This window comes from Polychytrium aggregatum, assembly GCF_025602895.1.
Source record: "Polychytrium aggregatum strain JEL109 chromosome Unknown BJ171scaffold_23, whole genome shotgun sequence".
NCBI lineage: Eukaryota > Fungi > Chytridiomycota > Chytridiomycetes > Polychytriales > Polychytrium > Polychytrium aggregatum.
This window is the reverse complement of record NW_026516225.1, coordinates 40,846-62,778: the sequence shown is the minus strand read 5'-3', so window position 1 is coordinate 62,778 and position 21,933 is coordinate 40,846. Positions and strand designations below refer to the sequence as shown.

Sequence of the window (21,933 nt, the reverse complement as noted above, 5' to 3'; positions counted from 1 at the left end):
AAACTCGAGCTCCTTCTGGACCTCTTCTCGTTGCTGGGTGTCCCACATGGTATTCCGTTGAGAAGCAACCCGTGAGTGTTCCGATCGACATGGGAATCGTTCGAGGCCGCGGAAGTAAGCCACAGCCCAAGTGAGCTTGCGATCCATCGGCTTAAGGAATCTCGATTGTGCCTTTGCATCGGCATCACCATCGAATGCCACCGCAAACACCCGGTCGACATAAAGCCGCTGCACCACGAATCGAGCGGCAGTTCATGCTTCCCCTCGGCCCACCACGCATCCGCCACGTATCCGCCATACCTTGATCAGCTCCTTGATTTGCTCTTCCTGAGCCATCTGAATCTCGATCAGCTTGTCTCGCTTGAGTCCGCCCACCCCGGCAGTGCTGATGGCCAGCGATGCCGTTTTGCTGAGCCCAGCCTCGGCGGTTACCCGTTTGAGTGCATCAACCTCGGTGCGAAGTGAGGCAATCACCTCCTTGGCCCGATTCTCCTTCTCCTGCGATGCCTCCACCACCTTCCAGGCCTTCTTGATTTCCTTCTTGAGGGTCGTGATCTGGCTGCGGTCATTCTGAGAGAGCTTGAGGGCTGCCTGCACCTTGGCGGCATTCGAGGCCAGCTCGGAATTCATCTCCTTGCACTTGCGCATCAACTGCTTTTCGTTCTTGCGACTCTGGATGAACAAGCCATGGATCTTGTCGTACTCGGCCTTGAGTCGAATTAGGACCGGATCTGCCTGGCCGGTGCCTTCCTTGCTCTGGTCGGCCAGCGCCTGGAGCGTGTTTTGGATGTCGGCCATCTCTGCTTCGGTCTCCTCGGGGTTTTCGCCATCGCCCAGGGTAAAGTACTCATCGAGCTCGCTGCCCTCGGACTTTGACGCCTGTGCAATCGAGCCCAAAATCGACGTCGAGGTCTCCTCATTGGCCGCAGCCTCATCCCTGTCGTCGTCCTCGTCCTCGGTCTCGTGTGGTGGTGCGGTATCGACTTCGGGAACGCCCTCTGGGCGAACAAACTCTTGAAGGACGCTCGCACGCCGCGATTGTGCTGCCATCTTCTCGTCCGCCATATCATTCTCGACAGCCAGGTTTGTCGGCTCGTTCGGCGCCGTCGCGGGAGGCGGCGTTGAAAGGCGGCTCTCCGATGGCTCTGACGATGCGTCAGCCATGAGCGCAGAATATTACGGATAGAGCGAAAGCGGGGAAAATCGCGAGGAAAGCAGGTCAAGCTGGATCAACTAAGGCAGCTCGTATGGTATGGAACGGAATGGTCGGGTCGCCTGAGAATCAGCGCGTGGTTCGTTCAGATGAATCCGGGGAAGCCTCAGCAGATAGTGCAGCGTGATGGCAGGAGCGAAGAATGCGGAACAACCCCAGCAAGACGAGAGGGCGGAGCGCTTTGGGGTCGACGCCGACTCGGCAAGTGAGACCACCCAGTTGTCTTGCACCGACGGCGTTGATTCAAGCACTGGCGCTGTGCCGCTGTTCAATCATCACCGCCAATCATGGAGGCCATGGACGAGCATGTGGCTGCAGCGATTCACAGCGTGCAGAGCGGGAGTACGCTCGTGAACACACTCAGTTGAGGTAGATAACCATGAAAGGTGAACCGGGTGGGCATATTTGCATTCAGAAATGGCTTTAGTCTCGAGGTTGGAAGGAGATATTGGTGGTGCCAGTGCTGGACGGAAGCATCGGTTGTCACCAGGAAGGGCGAATGTGGGCGAAACAGCTGTATATCGTGATGTTGTTCGATGTTGGGCCGATATTTCTCCTCGTTATCTCCCACCTTTGTCATTCTCAGAATCAACTGCACCTCTGTTTCAATTTTTACGATCGCACTCCATGACAGCCAGCGCTTGTCCTTATCTCTTCACAAAGCCATTACTTGACAAGCTCAGTCCCGACATCTTCACCATCGTCTGCTGCAACGACAGCTTCCAGCTTGCCCTCGATCACAGCACCATCAAGACCCTCCTTCGAGTGTGCAAACGTGCCCAACCCCTCCTGAGCTCCAAGGTGCCTCGCTTCTACACCTGGTGCCAGAGTATGGAGCTACTCAATCCAGACGGACAGATGCGAATCGGCCTCACTCCGAGCGACCTGATCGCCATATCGCTGCACTGGGATCAACAAGCCACAGCCGACCGATCATGGCTTGAAGATCAAGCCGACCAGGGCAATGTTACCGCCTCCTAACTCCTGGCTCGAATGTTGCAATCTGAGATCGACTCCCAAACAGACGATGACGATGAGCCCGAAGAGAATACCAATCATCAGCAAGTCTTCAGCCTACTCGAAGCAACAGCCAACGCAAGACATACCATGGTACACTTCCACCTGGCCGAGTGTTATAGCAAAGGTGTTGGGGTCGACCAAGACCACACCAAGGCTGTCGAGCTGTATCGCAGTCTTGCAGATCACGGAATCCCTCAGGCCCAAGTTGCCCTCGGACGATGCTATGAGAATGGCGATGGTGTCGACCAAGACTACGAGACTGCCATTGAGTGGTACTCAAAGGCTCCCGACCAGGGCAGCGAAGATGGTCGACTCCATATCGTGTTCCTCCGTGGCTGGTTCTCGTTCATCGGCCATGGTGTCAAACAGAGCGACGCTGATGCTTTCAATCACTGGCATGAAGTCAGCAACCTGTCCGCCGACCCGATTATCAAGTCCATCGCCACCCACATGGTCGGGTGGATGCACTATCTCGGCCGGGGCACCGTGCGAGACGAACAGAAAGGTGTCAAGATCATCCGCGATAACCAATCAGATGGGTTCAAGCTCGGAGAGGACGAGTGTCTGGCAGGATTTCTGAACGATATTTTGTCCGACTCACCCGCACCACGCAAGTTCTTCAATCTCTGCCAGCTGGGATCGGATCGGGACTGGCTGTGCGAGCATCTTATGGGTGTATGCATGGCCAATGGATTCGGGACCACAAAGGACCGGAAGAAGGCCGCTGCCATCTTCGAACAACTCGCCGCCGACGGCCACAGCGACAGCCAATATTGGATCGGAGTGTGCTATTGGTGCCACGGGGGAGTATCGGGTTATCGAAAGAAGGCATTCAAGTGGTTCATCAAATCGGCCGACCAAGGCAATTCGTATGGGCAGTGGTGTGCTACTTCAACGGATTTGGTGTTGCTGAGGACAACCAATGGCTGATAGTTCAATATACTTGACATTGTCTGCAGTATGCTGGGGTGTCAGTGCTATTTCAACAAGAGTCCATGAGCCTGTTGGTTCACCCACCGCCCGGTTAAGCTTGGTACTGATGGTCGGCTATCTTGGACCAATACAAATATAGTCAGCAACCGATGGCCAAGCTGCTGGACCTGCTCAGTTTCGATCGCACTCCCCCTCGCAGTCGCACCCCTCCCGCACTTGGATCGCTGCCTGCTCAGGTACCCGCTCCGCGCACTGCCTTCCGAGCATTCGCACTTGGTGTACACCCCGCACCAGCACCCGTTCCCATACTCAGTGTAGCTCCACCCTTGCAATCTCCCCCTTCATCCTCATCACAGCGTAGTATTGTGCCAGCACTTGCCACTCCACCACCCCGACCACCTCTCGATCCTGCTGTTCCCTTGTGGGAACTGCTTGAAAATGTATTCACCCGCTTGGTCTCAGACCTTGTGGGCAGCTGAGGCAGCACTAGGCTGCAACAGGAGTAAATAGGCTTGCCTGTGTACTCAACGTGCCGGGGTACCAACCTGTTGGACCTGATGGCTTGTCTTCTTGAATAAAGTTGACTATGGTAACAGAAAAAAAAAAATCCAGAATTGCGTGCATCGCCACCCGGCTCCAACCTGGATCCACCCTGGCTCCATTTGGCTTCACTGGCAAGTTGATTCCCCAAAACTGGTGGCGTCTGCCAGCCTTCTCATTCCCCCTCGCCTTCTGTCAATCTGCCTTCCATTGACATCGCCTGTCCTGAGACTCTGCAATGTCAGGAGGTGAGTTCCGCATTGTGGCAGGATGGTGGACACTTGCACAGCGACTGACTGGTGGCTGATCCCGATAGACGACTTTGATGCTTTCCTCAAGCGATATGGACTGGAGAGAAACAGGCAATGCCTGCTGGACAATGAATACGACACCATTGACTCGGTATGTGCTTCTGATATGAGGATGTGGTTGGCCATGCGCTGATCTCATTCACAATACAGATCCTGGATATGACTGAGTCCGAGATGAATCAAATTGGGCTGAAGCTTGGTGCCATAAACAAGATCAAACGAGCTCAGCGAGACCACAACCAACAAGCCATCACAACTCCCACTGCCCCTCCAGTCGTTGTCATTTCTACCTCGACCCTCACTCCTGCTGCCACCGAGCGAGAATACAACCCGCCTGTTCTCAATCCACGATGGACTTGCGCCAGCGGTTTCAAGATCCACGACATCTTCATCAGGTTTGTTGGTGGCGCTTGTTGTTGCCCATGATCCAATCACATTCGTCTCGCATCCATCTCATCGATATCGCATCCATCCAGCTATCGTGTGGCCAGTGAGGAGGTGACTGCTGTCAAACTCCACTCGGCCCTCAGTGTTGGCCGTGTCGGCGAGCAGCATCCCTCCCATGTCTACCTGGATGTCCGTTGTCTCGAGAACGGACTGAACTGGGAGGATGGCTTTATGAACGGCCTGGCCAACTCCAAGGTCATTGTCGTCCTCCTTTCCGAGGCTGGACTCGAGAGAACCAAGACTGCTGGCACCTGCCCAGACAATCAATTCCTCGAGGTGAGTGTCGTCGATCCAGTCCAGCACCACCATCACCATCCACTCACCGATGATCCTGTCCCAGATCGAGCTGGCTCTGAAGCAGATGAAGGAGACCCAGAACACCCGCTCTCCCGTCCAGATCCTGCCGATCCTCATCAAGTCCAGTGCGATGATCGACGGCACCAAGTACACCAGAGACTGGTTCCCCAACAAGAACGACTTTCCCGATGCCATCCACTGCCACAAGTCCAGTCCCTCCAACTTGCACCAGATCAGCCCTCCCCTCACCGTGCGCCAGACTCTCGAGGAGTTGCTCAAGCTGCAGGCGCTGATTGCTGCCGACGACTATGCCGTCACCAAGTGAGTGTGTCTGTAAGACTTGCTGATGGCATCCGTCTCATCCATCAGTTCATTGATGCAGACCATCCAGATGCTGACTCACACATCCACAGACTCGTCCCCGAGATCTGCGAGACTTGGAAGAAAACCAACCTCGTTGCCACCGTGCCAACTTATCTCCCGACTGGATCGACTGTCCTCACTGCCAACGAGAACCACGCCCTGCGACTCCTCCTCAGTCCCATCGACTCAACCCTGGACAGACAAGCACTCGAGAAGCTGTTTGTCGAGGGCACTCGCCAGTGGCTGTTCGACCAGACTACCGAGTGGACTCGTCTGGTCTCTGAAGAAACAAGGGTCCTGTGGATTACGGCTGTTGCTGGAGTGGGCAAGTCTGTTGCTGCCGCCCAGATCGCCAACATCCTCCAGGCAAACGCACAGTTGGTGGCAGCGCTGTTCCTCAAGTACAACGACACCCGCAAGAACAACTCTCGATCGGTGCTGAACACCATCGCATACGGTCTGTGCAAGTGGTACTCGCCGATCGGCCGCAAGCTGCTCGAGGCTGGCCACACCAAGGACAGTCTTGACAAGATGAGCATCAACGATCTGTTCAGGGCCGTTATCGAGGAGCCACTCGCGGCTGTCGGCGGCTACAAACCACAGGAAGCGATCGTGATCATGGTGGATGCACTGGACGAGTGTCATCCCCGTGACGAGATCCTCGGGTTCCTGGCCAGTGGACTGCAGCGACTGCACACGAAGCATCCGTGGCTCAAGTTACTGCTGACATCCCGTCCCGAGGACGATATCAAGGCAGCATTCGATGGAGTCCCGACCAAGACGATCGAGCCCTCGAGCGAGGAGAACGTCCGTGACCTCGAGGTGTTCATCCGCCACCGACTCCGAGTGTATGACACTCTCAGTGACTCGGACCGCACCGAGGCAGTTGCCATCCTGCTGGACCAGTCCAAGACATTCGTGTGGATCAACCTGATCCTCAACACCGTCGATGCAGCATCCAGAGACGGCCCGGTGACACTCGCCACGATCAAGGACATCAACGACAGCGCCGCCGATGTCGGCCAGCTGTACCACAAGACATTCGCCAAGATCCACTCACAGTCGAGCCACCCGGCCGAGCTGGTCACGGTGGTGTCGGCAATCGCCACGGCCCAGTCGATCCTGACCCCGCAGATCATCGCCAGTGTGTTTGGACTCGAGATCGGCGTCGTTCGCGAGTGTCTCACGAGCCTCAGTCTGGTCCTCGATCCTGGTGCCAATGGACTGGGTCCCCGAGGCAGCCCGTCCACCAATACCGAGGTCAAGTTCAACCACAAGTCGGTGGCGGACTATCTCCTCGGCGATGCATCGACTGGCCATCCGTGGCATGTGTCGAGCTCGTTCCACACGGTGTTTGCCAAGGGATGTCTCGGTGTGATCCTCTCGCACGAGCCAATGATCAACATCTGCGAGATCTTCGACTTTCACGACGATATCCCCGACCTCGAGGACAGGGTCGCAGCCAAGATCACACCGTCGCTGCGATACAGCGTCGCGCACTGGATCACACACTTTGTGTGGTGTGTGGAAGGAGTGGCCGAGTCGAGTCCGGTGTGGCAGTCGGCCGAGATGGTCGATGTGGCAGCGGTGCTCACTCGGTTCGTCAAGACACATGTGTTCTTCTGGCTCGAGTGTGGGTCGCTCACACATGTGGTCAAGCCGATCATCGAGCAGCTGGCTGTGCTGCGAGGAGTGGTCGCCAAGGCACCAAGCACCATCGTCGACGACACCACGAAGGAACTGGTCAAGGACACGTATCGATTCATCCGCGAGTTTGCCGATCCGATCATCAAGAGTGCACCACAGGTGTACAACTCGGGGTATGCATTCACGCCGAAGGAGACGGCGATCTACAAGACATATGCCACCCAACTCGAGGACAAGATCCCGTTCCTGGTCACGGCTGGTCCAGCACCCACCTGGGATCCATGTATGATGACACTTGCTGGTCACAAGAACCGGGTGAACGCCGTGGCAATCTCACCCGATGGCAAGTGGATTGTCTCTGGTTCTTGGGACAAGGCCATCAAGGTGTGGGATGCCGCCACGGGCCAGCTGAAACGCACTCTCGAAGGACACACAAACTGGGTGGCCTCGGTGGCCATATCACCCGATGGCAAGTGGATCGTCTCTGGCTCTGATGACAAGACCATCAAAGTATGGGATGTCGCCACCGGCCAGTTGAAGTATACTCTCGAGGGACACACAAGCGCTGTGAACTCCGTGACAATCTCGCCCGATGGCAAGTGGATTGTCTCTGGCTCTCATGACAAGACCATCAAGGTGTGGGATGCCACCACGCGCCAGGTGAAACACACCCTTGAAGGACACACAGAGAGGGTGAACTCTGTGACGATCTCACCCGATGGATTGTGGATTATCTCTGGCTCTAACGACTGGACCATCAAGGTGTGGGATACCGCCACAGGCCAGGTGAAGCACACTCTCGAGGGACACAAATGGATTGTTAACTCCGTGGCGATCTCACATGATGGCAAGTGGATTGTCTCTGGTTCTTGGGACAAGGCCATCAAGGTGTGGGATGCCGCCACGGGCCAGCTGAAACGCACTCTCGAAGGACACACAAACTGGGTGGCCTCGGTGGCCATATCACCGGATGGCAAGTGGATCGTCTCTGGCTCTCGAGACAAGACCATCAAAGTATGGGATGTCGCCACCGGCCAAGTGATAAACAATTTTGATGGACATAACAAGATTGTCAACTCTGTGACAGTATCACCGGATTTCAAGTGGATCGCCTCTGGTTCATGGGATAACACTCTCAAGGTGTGGGATCTCACGACAGGCCAGGTGAAACACACGCTCGAGGGGCATAGCAACTCTGTGCTTTCCGCAGCGATCTCGTTAGATGGTAAATGGATCGCCTCCAGCTCTCGAGACCAGACCGTCAAGCTGTGGAGTGCCAGCACGGGCCATTTGAAGCACACCCTCGAGGGACACTCAGATTCAGTGAATTCGGTGGCGATCTCACCCGATGGCAAGTGGATTGCCTCTGGCTCGAGTGACAACACCATCAAGGTTTGGGATGCTGTCACGGGCAAGTTGCAGCGAACCCTCGAGGGGCACACATGGAGTGTGTACTCCGTGACCATTTCACCCGATGGCAAGTTGATCGTCTCAAGCTCTGTTTGCGAGATTTCCTTTCGCGACTCCAAGTTCAACACCATCGGGCTTGGAGATGCCACCACTGTACAACTAAATCGCAATCGCAAAGGATCCATCAGGAAAGCGAGCGGCAAGGACACTCGAATGAAGTGGCTGAATGAAAAAAATAAAACCAGGACGGCGAACTCGGTGGCTATCGTTCCCGATGATAATTCGATTGTATCAGGCTCTGCATCGCTATTAGACTGCCCAAACGAGTCTCTTGATGTTGGGGATGCCATCACTGCCCAGTTAAAACGCAGCCGCAAAGGATACATCAGGAAAGCGAAAAGCAACCGAACTCAAATGAAGTGGCGTATTGAAACAAATAAACCCAGGAATGTGAACACGGTGGCCAACTCTCTCGACCACAAGTCGATTGTCTTTGGAAAGATCTATATATGGGACGTCGCGACGGGCCACCTGAAGAATACTCTCAAAGGACACACAACGAGTGTGACTTCCGTGGCGATCTCACACGATAACCAGTGGATTTTCACTGGCTCTGGATCGCTTCTTGGCCACTCCGGTAACACCATCAAAGTTTGGAGTGCCGACACGGGTCAAGTTAAGCATACCCTCGAGGGACACTCGGGGAGGGTGACTTCCTTGGAAATATCACCCGATGGCAACGCGATGATTTCTAGCGATTACGTTGGTTATCAAATCATATGGGTCCGCCACGGAAACGAGTGGGTTCGTTCCGACGAAAATTCCTCAAACATTAATTCTAAATCCATTCTTTCAAATTCCTCCCGGTGGAGTGAAATCGACAGACGCAACTCTCCCCAGTGGATACGCCACTGCAAGCACACGGCCAAGGTCCCATATCCTCTCTTTCAAAATTGGGAGGGTCGAATTTGCGCCCCATCAGGTGGAGTCATATTTTGGACGATCATTCCTCAGCGCCCAGTAATTATCCTGGTAAGGCCAACAATCAGTCATCACTTCTCCAATGCGTCATACTGATCCTTCAACTCCCCAGCCCATCAACTTTCACAATCCCCAAACTGGGGCGAAGTAGGAGCGTTCTTTTGCGATCCACCCAAGCCTCAGACACAAGCTTGGGGCCCAAGTATATTTTGGGCCCTGAAGTTAAGGATCTCAACAAAGGAGAACTTTTTTGGATAGTTGTATATTCAGGAATATTCAACATGCCATCAGCATTACAGTGTTATGATTGCGGGCTCCAATCATGCGACTCGTCGTTCGTGACCCGCCCTACATGACCACTCTGGCATGGTACATGACCGTAGGAAACATAGGGTAGGAGCTCAAAAATATTTACCGAAAGTAGTAGTGATTTTTTTTCTCTCTCTCATTGTGCACTTGTTTCAACTGCAGTACAATAGCCATCAGAACCCCGTGGTCCCCGGCATCTCGCGCTTCATGGAGTACATCGAGTGTTTTAAAAGTCCCACTCAGGAATGTCGCCGGGCCTGGCTTGCCATCCAGCGAGTCTCCACATCGGGGTATGGAAGATCTGTTCCAGATCAGTCCACAGACCGTTGAAGGCCTGTCCCACGATGGGTTCTTTGTTTTCCAGCTTGCCAACCTCTCCCAGCATATCCAGCAATTTATCAATAGGCCCGACACCTTCGGTCTCGGGCTCGGTCCATCCAGTGAAGATATCCTTATAACCCTGTTCCAGGGCGTCCAAGGCGTCTTCCTCATCCACACACGTCTGTGCGTGGGATCTGCTCAGTTCGATTCGGCCTTCGCCGTTGCGTTTGCACTTTTTGCAGAGGCGGTACTTGCCGTGTGGGTGCCAGGTGAATGCCCCCAGTCTCCACCACACCATTACTACGTGTAGTCTGCGTGGGATGCTTGGTCCAAGTTGGGTCCAGACTCCCGACATCTTCGTTCTTGGTGTGCACGCAGCCGTCAGCTGCTGTCCTCGCTTGAACGATGTGTGGGCATCGTGGGTCAGCATGAGTGTTTTGACCGACAGGATCTGTGTGCGATCCGTGGTCGAGTCGTCGTCCTTGGCAAAGGCCATGGACATCGAGAACGTGGCGTTCTTCTCCTTGCGGGTGCAGGTCAGGTTCCATTGGATGCTTTCGTAGAAGGGCTTGCCAAGGTATGGCTGGTCCTTCATCGCCGTGGATCGGATAAAGCGGGTGATGAGGGCGATTATCTTGTCGTCGTGTGTGGCGACGTCTTCCCATCGTGCTCGGCATTGGATGCCGAGGACCTTTGCTCTTGTCGCCATCGTGGGTAATCCGCAGTTGAGGTGCAGTGCTCCATGTGTAGTCGTGTGAGCTGTGCGGAACAGCAAGTTCAAGCAGAAGGTTTGTGTCCGGTGGAACCGCTTCTGTTCGTTCTTTGGGATGGCGTCGAGGGCGAGGCCGTATTCCATCATTAGCCGCAGGAACGTGCGGTATGCAATCGTTAGGGTCTTAGCCGTGAGGTTCCCAAGGGTCAGGCCCATCTTGGCCATGTTGGATGCTGCTTCTCTCGTCCTGGTCACCATTCGGTCCTGGCAGATCGTCGATGAAGGCGCTGAACATGAGTGGGCTCAGCACCGATCCTTGGATCAGTCCTTTCTGGAGCCATACTGGCTTGGATCTTCGGCCCTTGCTGACCATTTGAATGGATACCCGGTCATACATGGCTTTGAGGAAGCCGAGGGCGATGCCGTTCATTCTTCGCTGCTTGAGCTTGGTCCACAGTCGCTCGCGCCATACTGTGTCATAGGCGGCTTTGGTGTCGAGGAGGATCAGAGAGTACTCCTCACCGTTCATCTTGTGGTGCTTGATCAGAGTGTCCAGGGCGACGATCTGATCAAGGGTTCCTCGTCTGGCTCGGAATCCGCCTTGGGCGACGTCCATGTCTCCTGCCTGTTCTGCCAGGAAGGGGAGCATGATCCTTTCCACGATCTTCCTGCAGGTCTGAGTGAGACCGATCGGGCGATACATGGCCGGGTCCAGGGTCGATCTCTTCTGTTTGTACACTGGGTGGATCAGCACGCTGTTCCATTCGCTTGGCACCACGCTGGCCTTGAGCGCCGCCATGATGATCAGGCGGAGCCACTCGGCTATCACTGGTGCGACTGGTATGAGCATTTCGCTCTTGATCTTGTCGGACCCCGTTGCCTTGCGGCGTGGTGCCTTCTCGATGGTCTCTTGGATGTGCTCCAGCGATACTTCTGGGAGCCGCTTGTCGGGCGGCAGGAGGGTCGCCTCCGTGCTCAGGGGTGGTGGGGTTATACTTCTGTCGTACTCTGTCCCGCTGTCCTGCGAGGCAGAGGATACCTTGCCAAAGTGCACCACGAGTTTCTCGAGAGTCGGATCCGAGTTGTCAAAGAGATGTGATCCTTCCCTCTCCTTCCTCGTGCGCATCGCTCCGATGGTCTTGGTCATCTCGGAGCACTTCTGGGTGTCCATGGTGGCCATGGATTCCTTCCATGACCGTATGCCGTTCTTGCGCTTGAGCTGGGTGATGGCCTTTCTCGTGGACCGAAGCTGACGACGCAGGTCGTCCAGCTCTTCCGTGTCATACTCGGGGGTCTGGGCGAGCATTCTGCTCAGGCATCGCCGTTCTCGTTCCAGGCGTCGGATTTGGAGTCACAGTGTGCCCTCGATCCGACCAGGGCTGATGCTGGATGACCCCTTGGTAGGTTTCTGTTGTTCTGCGCTTTGGCGACCATCGCTGGCAGTGTGCCAGTCGGCAGGGTGCGGTTCATTATCTGGTGTGCTCTCTCCCTGATGATCCTGAGAATATCGAGATCAAGTAAGGGCATGCCACTTTTCATATCGCGGAGCTTGTCGCCATCGAACGACAAACAACCCTTGAGCACGGCCTCGATGATATTGAGCAGCATTGACTTGCCGTTCTGGGTGTCAACCACAAGGAACATGATCATTTCCCTGTTGCGTTCGGCGGTCAGTGCCGCATGGTTGTATCGGACCTCGAGCGTCGTCGTGAACATGTCCTCTGCCGTGGCCATGCGCCGTGTGTCATCCAGGAGATGAATGAGAATGCCATCACTGAACACGACGCTGTCCGTCGATGTGTCCAGGGTGCCCACAAAGGCCTTGTATCCTTGGCGAAGACGGTCTTGAACGACGAGTGGTGGTTGGCGAGTCCGCTACCGTCCTTGGTGATCAAGTCACAGTGGATCTTGTCGATCTGGGCAGCAGCGATTGCTGTATGGGATCGCATCGATTTGGGCCTGGTAGGTGCTTGGCGGCGTTGAGTGCCTTGGAGAATGCCAGGTTTTCGTCCCGAAGGAGGCGGCCAAGGATGTTTGAGAGTCGTAGCTCTTTCCACACCGGAAACTCGAATAGATAGCCCATGGTGATATCAGCCTTGTGGTAAACTGGGCAAGGTCATGGGCACTGGCATTGAGGCAGGAATAGATGCGGATGACATCATTCTTGATGGCACTTGTATCCTGGCAGCTGTGGATCGAGAGGAAGTGGTACTTGTCCTTCGTGGTCCAAAGAGTCCTATCTCAGTCGCCAGGCTGCACTGTAGTGGACTGGTTTCATCCTCGCATGGTCTTACCACATACGCCGGCGTGCCCCGGCGTCCCTGGGTCGGATCGAGGGTGGACCAGAAAGCTGCAATGTGGCCATTTTCTTTCCTTTGGCGGCTGTAGAGGCGAACCTATGCCCGATTGGATCCAGGCCATTCGTCGCCTTTGCCATCCTTTTGTGGGTCCATCGATGCTGATCAGGGCACGCTGCCTGGTGTCGGATCGAGGGAGGATGGTCTTGGTGCCGGGGAAGGCTGGTGGCTTGTTGTCTGCTTTCTTCGGTACCATGTGGCGAGGGATGGTCTGGATCGTGCTCGCTAGCTATAGCTGCAGAACGAGTATTGATTGTAGTGGTCGAGTGTTCGTTGTCGAGTGATTCGATGTTCTCTCAGTCGATCAACATCAGCGATTGTTATGGGACGGCACTATTGTATATTGGATGTATTGGATGTATTGAGTATCAAATACAACACCACTCGGCCATTACCGCTTCATCGGAACTACTTGTCAAGTCAAGGTCTGGGATCTGCTCGTTTCGGGGTTCCATGGTTTGGTTGCCTGCTCGGACTACAGGTCCGGTCATGATGAGATGGCAGTAGGAATGATAATTGATGATCAGGGCCACTGGTCGAGTTCCTTGAGGTTGCCGATGGCATCTTCGTCGCCTTGTTCGGCGGACTTGCGGAACCAGAAGACGGCGGTGTCGATGTTCTGGGGGACACCACGGCCATATTGGTAGCAATGGCCCAGGTTGTTCTGTCCGTACCGATTGCCCTGCTCGGCTGATTTGCGATACCACTCGACCGCCTTGGTGCGGCTCTTGGTCAGTTCATATAATCCATCAAAGTAGCAGTCTCCAACCCAATACTGCCCAAACGAGTTGCCTTGGTCGGCCGATTTGATGAACCACTTGAATGCCTTCTTTCGATAACCCGATACTCCCCCGTGGCACCAATAGCACACTCCGATCCACAACTGGCTGTCGCTGTGGCCGTCGGCGGCGAGTTGTTCGAAGATGGCAGCGGCCTTCTTCCGGTCCTTTGTGGTCCCGAATCCGTTGGCCATGCATACACCCATAAGATGCTCGCACAGCCAGTCCCGATCCGATCCCAGCTGGCAGAGATTGAAGAACTTGCGTGGTGCGGGTGAGTCGGACAAAATATCGTTCAGAAATCCTGCCAGACACTCGTCCTCTCCGAGCTTGAACCCATCTGATTGGTTATCGCGGATGATCTTGACACCTTTCTGTTCGTCTCGCACGGTGCCCCGGCCGAGATAGTGCATCCACCCGACCATGTGGGTGGCGATGGACTTGATAATCGGGTCGGCGGACAGGTTGCTGACTTCATGCCAGTGATTGAAAGCATCAGCGTCGCTCTGTTTGACACCATGGCCGATGAACGAGAACCAGCCACGGAGGAACACGACATGGAGTCGACCATCTTCGCTGCCCTGGTCGGGAGCCTTTGAGTACCACTCAATGGCAGTCTCGTAGTCTTGGTCGACACCATCGCCATTCTCATAGCATCGTCCGAGGGCAACTTGGGCCTGAGGGATTCCGTGATCTGCAAGACTGCGATACAGCTCGACAGCCTTGGTGTGGTCTTGGTCGACCCCAACACCTTTGCTATAACACTCGGCCAGGTGGAAGTGTACCATGGTATGTCTTGCGTTGGCTGTTGCTTCGAGTAGGCTGAAGACTTGCTGTTGCTTGGTATTCTCTTCAGGCTCATCGTCATCGTCTGTTTGGGAGTCGATCTCAGATTGCAACATTCGAGCCAGGAGATACGAGGCAAATGCGTTTCCTTGGTTCGCCAGAGCAACGAGCCAGGATCGGCCAACTGGGACTTGATCCTCGCAGTGCAGCGATATGGCGATCTGGTCGCTCGGTGTGAGGCCGATCTGCATCTGTCCATCTGGATTGAGTAGCTCCATACTCTGGCACCAGGTGTAGAAGCGAGGCACCTTGGAGCTCAGGAGGGGTTGGGCACGTTTGCACACTCGAAGGAGGGTCTTGATGGTGCTGTGATCGAGGGCAAGCTGGAAGCTGTCGTTGCAGCAGACGATGGTGAAGATGTCTGGGTTGTGGTCGAATGAGAGCTGGGTGATATCGGGCATCGAAGAAGTTGTGCTGGATTCAGCTTGAGTTTGGTGAGTGGACGATGATGCGGTGTTTGAAGCAGGCTCGTCCGTGCTGGCCATGTCGACGGAGACAGGATGGAGGCAAGTGGGTGATGGCGATGGACAGGAGAGGGAGAGGCAGGTTGTGGCGAAGCAAGCCAAACAATGGCCAGCCATACCCTGGCCATCGAAGCACACACACACACAAGTCGACAGAATCAAAAGCGAGATGCACCGTCCAGCGGCTCCTGCCGTCGCTGAGCGGCTCCGCGACATCAGACGAGCCGCAATAAAGGTCTCGATCATCCCCTCCGAACGGAGCGCCGTCCTGATCCGCCCTGTTTACAAGAGCAGCTGGACTCGGCGATGTTACTTGCTACAGCACATGGACCACTTCGTCCAGTCCTCAATTCCTGGCGCACATTCCTCCCATGTGTCGGTGGAGTTTTATTCAATGGCTCTGTCTGACAGAATATGAGAACATGGGAATCATGACAACGTTGGTGTATCGCGGAGATGAATGTGCAAATGACCGTCACAATCATGACGATGATGATGATGATGATGATGATGATGATGATGATGATGAAATGATGATAAAATTAGGATGTGGTCGGCGGCGATGGAGACTGATGGTTCTTATAACGTTGGTTCCGAAGGGGCGGGGCACAGGCAGTCATTGCGGCAGCGAGATAGCTGCCGGAGAAAGCGCCCTCTCCTATCCTCGACTGCTCGCAAAGTGCTCGTCGATCATGTCGACCCAAGCGGGCACCTTGCACTCCTCGATCTTGTTGTAGAGGTTGTCGAGCGCACGCAGCCATCGGGTGCGCACAAAGGCGTTCTCGCATCGAAGCACGATTGTCTCGCCGTCTTTGAACTCGAGCTGGAACTCGGCAGGGGAGTCGTCCTGGGACCGGTTCTTGATGCGCGACGACGTGTGGTTGAATTCGACTTCGTTCTCGGTCCACTGGTGCTCCTCGGATAAGGGTGTGCAGTGGACCCTCGACAGCTGGGACAGGTCGATGGTCGCTCGGTGCTCGCGGTTCTACAGGCAGCAGTTTGCACAATTCAGCACTGTCAGAACTCGCAGCGCCCTTGGTAGTCTCACAGTATCATGAGCGACTGTATATACTTCCTCACCTCTTCGTGGAGCGCAATCAGCTTTGATCCCTGGAGCTGAAAGTAGCGCTTTCTCCAGAACTAGACGTGCAAAGCCGACAGCGCAAAATCAGCGACGGAGAACAGAACAACCGATGTGTGAGCAATTGGATCAGCGCTTCAAGTCGTTGGAGTGGGTTTGGATAACCAGCCGTTGCTCTGTGGATACACTCCCAGCTACACTCTCGTCGTTGGCTCGGCAGCGAATCACAGTCCGGACCTACCTTGAGATCACCGCCCTGCTGCTCCATGTATCCCGATTGCTGAACCTTTCGGCTCCAATGTCGGATGGCCAATACTTCCTCGCATTCAGCAAACGACTCTGGCAGCGTGCACAGGTCGAGCCCCGAGAAGTGCGGGATGAAGAACACACTGCAGATCACTCGGCCGATGGTGCGCGTGGATCGAGTCATGGTTTCGTCGCTGTGGGGATGCCTGACCTCCAGTAGATCCCAGGTGTGAGCTGCGACGTTGCCCATGGCCTCGGAAGCCACCCGACGGAGGGCACCAGGGCGAATGGTGGCATGGGCAGAGATCGGACCCTTGGGCTTTGGGCGACTCAGGGTCGACAGCGAGCCGCTGCTGGCCTTGGATTTGAGCGATTTGAGTTTGAAGGTGTCCATCAAGGTGTTGAGAGATAGGAATCCACGCGCGCCTATGGTCGGAGGCGGCGACACATCATTGAGTCGCTGAGGCGGCTGTTGCTCCTGCAGCTCGATATCGATGGTCAGATCCTGGTCGGGCGCCAGTGGACTGAGCGCATGGATAAGGAATGGGTCAGTTCAAATTGCCGGTGCGATTGGCAAATGACCAGATTGCTTCCAGCAGAACGCATGAACCTACATGCGATAATCATAGCTGATCTCGACTTCATCGTCCCGGTCACTCTCCTGGTCGCTCAAGCGGAGCGAGTTGCTGTCGAAAAAGTTGCAGCCATGGGTCACAGAGACATTGACGGTCATATTGGCTGTTGGAGCAAAGTCGGAGTGGTAAGTGGCCGGCAGTGGGCTGGTGAGCCGCTCAGGCATGGCGACGCAGGATCAACACGATGCAATCAGCACACCTTTGGTTCGGCAAGAAAGTTCCTGGATCTTGCACACTGCATGCCGCCATGCGAGAATGAGTGTAGTTCGCGGTCAGCATCATGGCTCAGGATGATGGTCATCGCATCGGGAAGTACCAGTATCGATACGGCGATCGGATCCGCTCGCCGATTGCAGCACACATACCTTTCAGATAGAGCGTGCCGACGTGTCCAGAGGCAGCATCGACAACGGGTGCCTGCGCGGCCACAAACTTTGTCTGCTCCAATTCCCCCTTCCATGCCGCCTGATGTATAGTGACAAACACGTAAGCAGCAAACTTGGGATGGTACACAATGTATGGGCCAGTCGCCCTTCGAATGCCCAGAGGCACTGTGCAAGGAATCCGTGTGAACAACTTACTCCAAAGCGAACCGACTTTTTGCGCTTGAGTCGCTTGCCAGGGCCGCTTGCAGAGGTCTCGGCGACAACAGGGCTCTCAAGCACAGGCGAACTATCGGCCCGAGCAATGCTGGGCTCGAGCTTGGCAACCACGACAGCATCCACAACCTTGAAATCGTGTCCATTCTTGTGGATGTCGACGCCAGAGTCGGTCTTGGTGGGGCTCGAGTTCTGTGACAGCACTCGTTGGATTGCCTTGGTGTCCAGTCCGTTGATGTCAGAGACAGAGCGCACCAGAACGCAGCCCTCGGTCAGCGACACGGCCGAGAGTGAAGGAGACGACACCCCGGCAGAGCCGTGCAGGGTAGCTCCGCTGTGTTGCTCATCCGGGATGAGCGCAGCTTGGCTTTGAGTGCTGCAGTCCTTGGATGTCTCCTCGGGGACCAGCGCCGATTCCGGGGCAACCGGGGTCGGCGGCAGCGGCTTCTCTGCGTGATCCTGCAGATCGGCTTCCTTGACCATCATCTGCGGTGTGGGCACAGCAGGTGCCGAGGCACATGCCAGAGGCGGGCTGGGCTCGACAAGAAAATCGCTGAACCATCCCTCCGAGTCGTTGAACAGTGAACTGACAGGTATCTCTGGAATCTATGAAACGTGAAAGATAGTACCGTCAGCGCTCAATAAGCAACACCGACACGGATCAGCGGTGAGTGGTAGCGACCTGCAGTCCCGTCTTGTGCCGTGAAGTGGCGCTCATACCTTGATATGAATGTCTTCGGGACCAGAAAGACTCAGGTCGGCAACCCCAACAGCCGCAGCAACAACTGTCTCATCCCCGCACTCGACAACAGACAGCTCCACGTTGTCCTCGACCAGCTCCAGCTTGGGTCCATCGTCGCTTTCGGATTGTCCATCGAGGCTATCGCGAGTTGCCAGAGCATGGCCACGGCCGTCATCGCTCGCTGTCTGAGCCTCTAGGCTGGCCATGTCCTGTTTCTGACCTATATCAGATGTCCGCCCGACTACGGGGTCGTTGCGTGACTCAGTCGCTTCCGCTAAAGGGGCTGTCGGAGCTTGGCAGGGAACCTTGTCACAGGATTCACTCTTCGTGACCATCCTGGGCTCGGCAGCGGTCTCGTGATGCTGTCGCTCACGAACGATATTCTCGGAAACATTCTCGAAGAGCGAAGCGGCATTGGCGTGGCTTTTTGGGGTCGGCGAGGCTATCGAGCCGTAATCAAAGGTCTTGCCCATCTTGCGGCCATAGGTCTTGCTGAAGGTATCCTTGGGCTGGAACCGGCTGAGCTTGGACCTGAAAGAGCCGCCGGCGTCTTGGACAGCTGCTTCCGGCGCAGGCTGGACTCGGATGGGCTGGTACGCTTCCTGCGAGTCGTTTCGCTCGAATGGAGGAGGGGCAAACTCTTCTTCAGCGCCAGCGACTTTGGAAGAAGCGTCCGAGCCAACGGCAGTGACAGAGTCACAAGCTCGCTTTGGAGACACAGGAAGAGCTCGATGGTGCTGACGAGGCTGTGCCGGCTGTGCCGGCTGAGGCGGTTGATGTTGCTGCTGGTGTTGTTGCTCAAATGTACGAGCGAGTTCCTGGACCGTGCTTTGGCGACGAGTGCGTGCTTTGGATACGGTGTTGAATCCAGGCTCATCCATCTCGAATGGCTTGACGTGCTGGCTTTGTGGCTGGCTTTGCGGCTGAGGTTCTTGGCTCTTGTCTTCCTTGATGGGGCCTTCAAAGAGCGACGACAGCTTCGTGGCCTTGGAGACGGTGCCTCTTTGCACGCGAACAGACTCGGCCGCCTTCTTGAGCTCCATCATCGACTTGGACTGCTTCATTCTTCGCTCTCCGGAATCCTCGATTGAACTCGATGCTGGCGGCGCACCGGCGTTCTTGGAAACCTCAGGTTCCTGTGAAGGCTCTCTGAGGTTGCTGGCGGGCTGGTGGGCCACCAGCGGCGAGGATGAGCGAAGAGTACCCGTGCCAAGCGCCCTGAAGGAGTTTTGGCTTGCCGCAGCCAGCGAGAGTGTCTGGATGGAAGGAGAAGAGTCCCAGGGTTAGTTTTGCGGGCACCCGTCTCATTATGCCTGGGGGCAAAGGGCAAACGGCGTGATTATCGCGCTGGGAACGAGGTGCCAGTGTTGCGCTGGGAACGAAGTATCGGAGCCACTCGTCCAAGTGAACATGGTCGCGATCCATGAAGATATATCCGCGTTCGAGAGCCAGGATGAAAGCAATCGGGCAGAGCTTGTCGTGGATGGCTGCCTACCGATCGACTGCGAGGAACACCTCGGGATCCGTGGGCTTGATCGGCCCGGACAAAGGGATTGTTGGACACCAGTCCCTGGACAGCGTTGCTCTCAGTGCTGGGCTCGGGGTCGCTCGAGACAGTCTCCTGAAACATGGACATGAGGCCAGCAGCCGCATCGCCGGCGCTCGGAGCGCTTGGCCGACGGGAGCGCTTGGATATTGTTTCGAATTCACCGTGGCTCTTGCGAGGCGCAATGACGGGCTCGGCAGCAGCAGCACCCTCGGCATGGACGACTTTGAGAGGAATCTGGGATCGCTTGACCGATCGGGTTCCAGCAGCCAGATCGCCCAAACTGGACTTGGTCGAGAGCCTTGATGCATCCGTCTGCAGCGTACGAACAACACCCATGAATCAGCATCACTCGGTGCGGAGCATGTCTCCATATCGGCAATGCCGGCCGAACACTTCCGAACGCACGCACGCAGAACCTTACCGCGGCCCCATCGACGAGTCCGGCAAATGTTTCAAGTGACAGTGGCCCTCGGGTTGACTTTCGAGGATCCTTGGCAATGGCGCCGACGCGATTGGAGCCGGAGCTGAGCTTGGGGATCGAGGGGCGATTCTTGTCGCTGCTCTCGTCAAAGAGACCCTCAAGACCCGAGCGCTTTCCGATAGTCCGCTTTGAGATGGTGCTGTGGATTTCTCCGTGGCACGAAGACGGCTGAACGGCAGCAGCAGCAGCAGCAGCAGGAGCAGGAGCAGGAGCATCGGTACCGACACAAGAGCCAGAGCCAGAGCCAGAGCCAGATTCGTGAGCGTCAAAAGCAAAAAGAGCTCGATCCATGTTCCTGGCGGTGCCTTTGCTGAGGGTCTTGGGCAGTCTGGACTTTGGCTTTGACGGAACCAGGCTGGCCAGGAGGAGACGGGCATCCTCGGACTGGGCGACATCGCATGGCGTGAAGCCCAGATTGTTGGTGGCTTGGGTCGACAGTCCCCGCTGGATCAGGAGCCTCATGCTGAAGGTATCTCCCAGGAAAGAGGCGAGGTGAAGGGCTGTGTTTCCGGAACCCCATGTGCTTTGGATGTCGCCTGCATTGGAGTGCTGTTGGAGGGGACAGCAGTGCGATGGATGTGGCAGCGGGATGAATCCCAGTGAGAGACCGTGCGATGGATCGTGTGAGACGGTGAGCAGGACCGCATGGGACGGCGCAATTAGACACACCAAAGAACCACGACGATACCGTCGCCTGGGTGATATCGCGCCAAGCAACGCAGCCATGAAGCAAAGTCGCCTCGGGGTCGTCATGACCCCGCAATCCGACGCGCTCTGATGGGGCAAACTGGCGGTCCGCAAAGCTCCGGAATGCGGCCAGGCCAGCGTGTCGGCGTCGGCACCAGCGACAGCATCACTTACCTCTATGAGAATGCGGATAATCTCGCGGCGATGCTCCTCGCGGCTCATGCCAAGAGGGTAGTGTGCACGCACGTCGTGGATGTCGTTGGGCGACCACACGAGCGCAAACATGAGCAGGGTGAGCTCCCAGCCCTTGACCGGGCCGAGCACATTGCCGCAGTTTTCGGTCTGCAGCCGCGCTGAGACCGTGAGGAGGGTTTGTCGGGCGCCCGTCAGGTCTGGCGACAGCAGTAGCAGCCGGTCGAGGTCGGTTGGCGAGATGGTGCAGAGCCTCTCGAAGGGAAAGTGGTGCGCGTTTTCGAGGCCGCCGGAAAGCATCGGTGCGGGAGCGAGTTCGACGAGGGCATCCATGGCTCACGGAGCAAAAGAGAAGGCGCGAGAGAACGGATCGGGATGCAAGATGGTTCCCGGATGCAAGATGGCTGCCGGACTCTTGTCGTCTGTGGATCGCGGCGTCACAGGAGGGAAGGAGTGGGTTGCGAAAGCGCCGGAAGAGAGTGTGATCGCCCGCCTCCGCGGCCGGGGGGCAGCGCCATTGATTAAATACTCTGAGGGTTGCATAGGCCCGAGCGTCCGGGTTGTTTCTTCATCAGCCTCAATCAGGCGCCAGGCGATGGAGGGAGCACCGGTCCGGACAGCCCGCGTCCACCACGACGGACGGTCAGCATCAGGGTTGGCCAGCCCCGACGAATACACCTGCCCAGGGTCGAAGAGAAACGACATGCTCGCCAGACGGGAAGGTCGTGGCAATGGAGAGTGCGAGGAGGGGATGGCGATGCGGGCGGACGG

General features: G+C 56.1%; 4 protein-coding genes across 4 annotated transcripts; 2 read left to right on the top strand and 2 right to left on the bottom strand.

Annotated features, from left to right (window-relative positions):
* Positions 1-1,840: 1,840 nt before the first annotated feature.
* BJ171DRAFT_475620 (uncharacterized protein) lies at positions 1,841-4,150 on the top strand (the record flags this gene model as incomplete). Its single annotated transcript, XM_053108793.1, has 4 exons — positions 1,841-2,179; positions 2,222-3,016; positions 3,877-3,954; positions 4,046-4,150. The coding sequence occupies 4 exons, from the start codon at positions 1,841-1,843 to the stop codon at positions 4,148-4,150; spliced, it is 1,317 nt and encodes a 438-aa protein (XP_052965663.1).
* An 8,294-nt stretch (positions 4,151-12,444) lies between these two features.
* On the top strand, positions 12,445-13,265 carry BJ171DRAFT_136962 (uncharacterized protein). Its single transcript, XM_053105674.1, has one exon. The coding sequence runs from the start codon at positions 12,651-12,653 to the stop codon at positions 13,143-13,145; it is 495 nt and encodes a 164-aa protein (XP_052965662.1). The 5' UTR covers positions 12,445-12,650; the 3' UTR covers positions 13,146-13,265.
* BJ171DRAFT_136970 (uncharacterized protein) lies at positions 13,150-14,988 on the bottom strand. The gene has a single exon (XM_053105675.1). The coding sequence runs from the start codon at positions 14,969-14,971 to the stop codon at positions 13,385-13,387; it is 1,587 nt and encodes a 528-aa protein (XP_052965661.1). The 5' UTR covers positions 14,972-14,988; the 3' UTR covers positions 13,150-13,384.
* A 445-nt stretch (positions 14,989-15,433) lies between these two features.
* On the bottom strand, positions 15,434-21,927 carry BJ171DRAFT_599825 (uncharacterized protein). Its single transcript, XM_053114963.1, has 11 exons — positions 21,145-21,927; positions 20,224-20,832; positions 19,749-20,114; positions 18,232-19,509; positions 17,494-18,117; positions 17,278-17,377; positions 17,112-17,147; positions 16,892-17,015; positions 16,273-16,801; positions 16,031-16,090; positions 15,434-15,935 (listed from the first exon to the last, which is right to left on the bottom strand). The coding sequence occupies exons 1-11, from the start codon at positions 21,493-21,495 to the stop codon at positions 15,609-15,611; spliced, it is 4,404 nt and encodes a 1,467-aa protein (XP_052965660.1). The 5' UTR covers positions 21,496-21,927; the 3' UTR covers positions 15,434-15,608.
* Between the last annotated feature and the right edge of the window lie 6 nt (positions 21,928-21,933).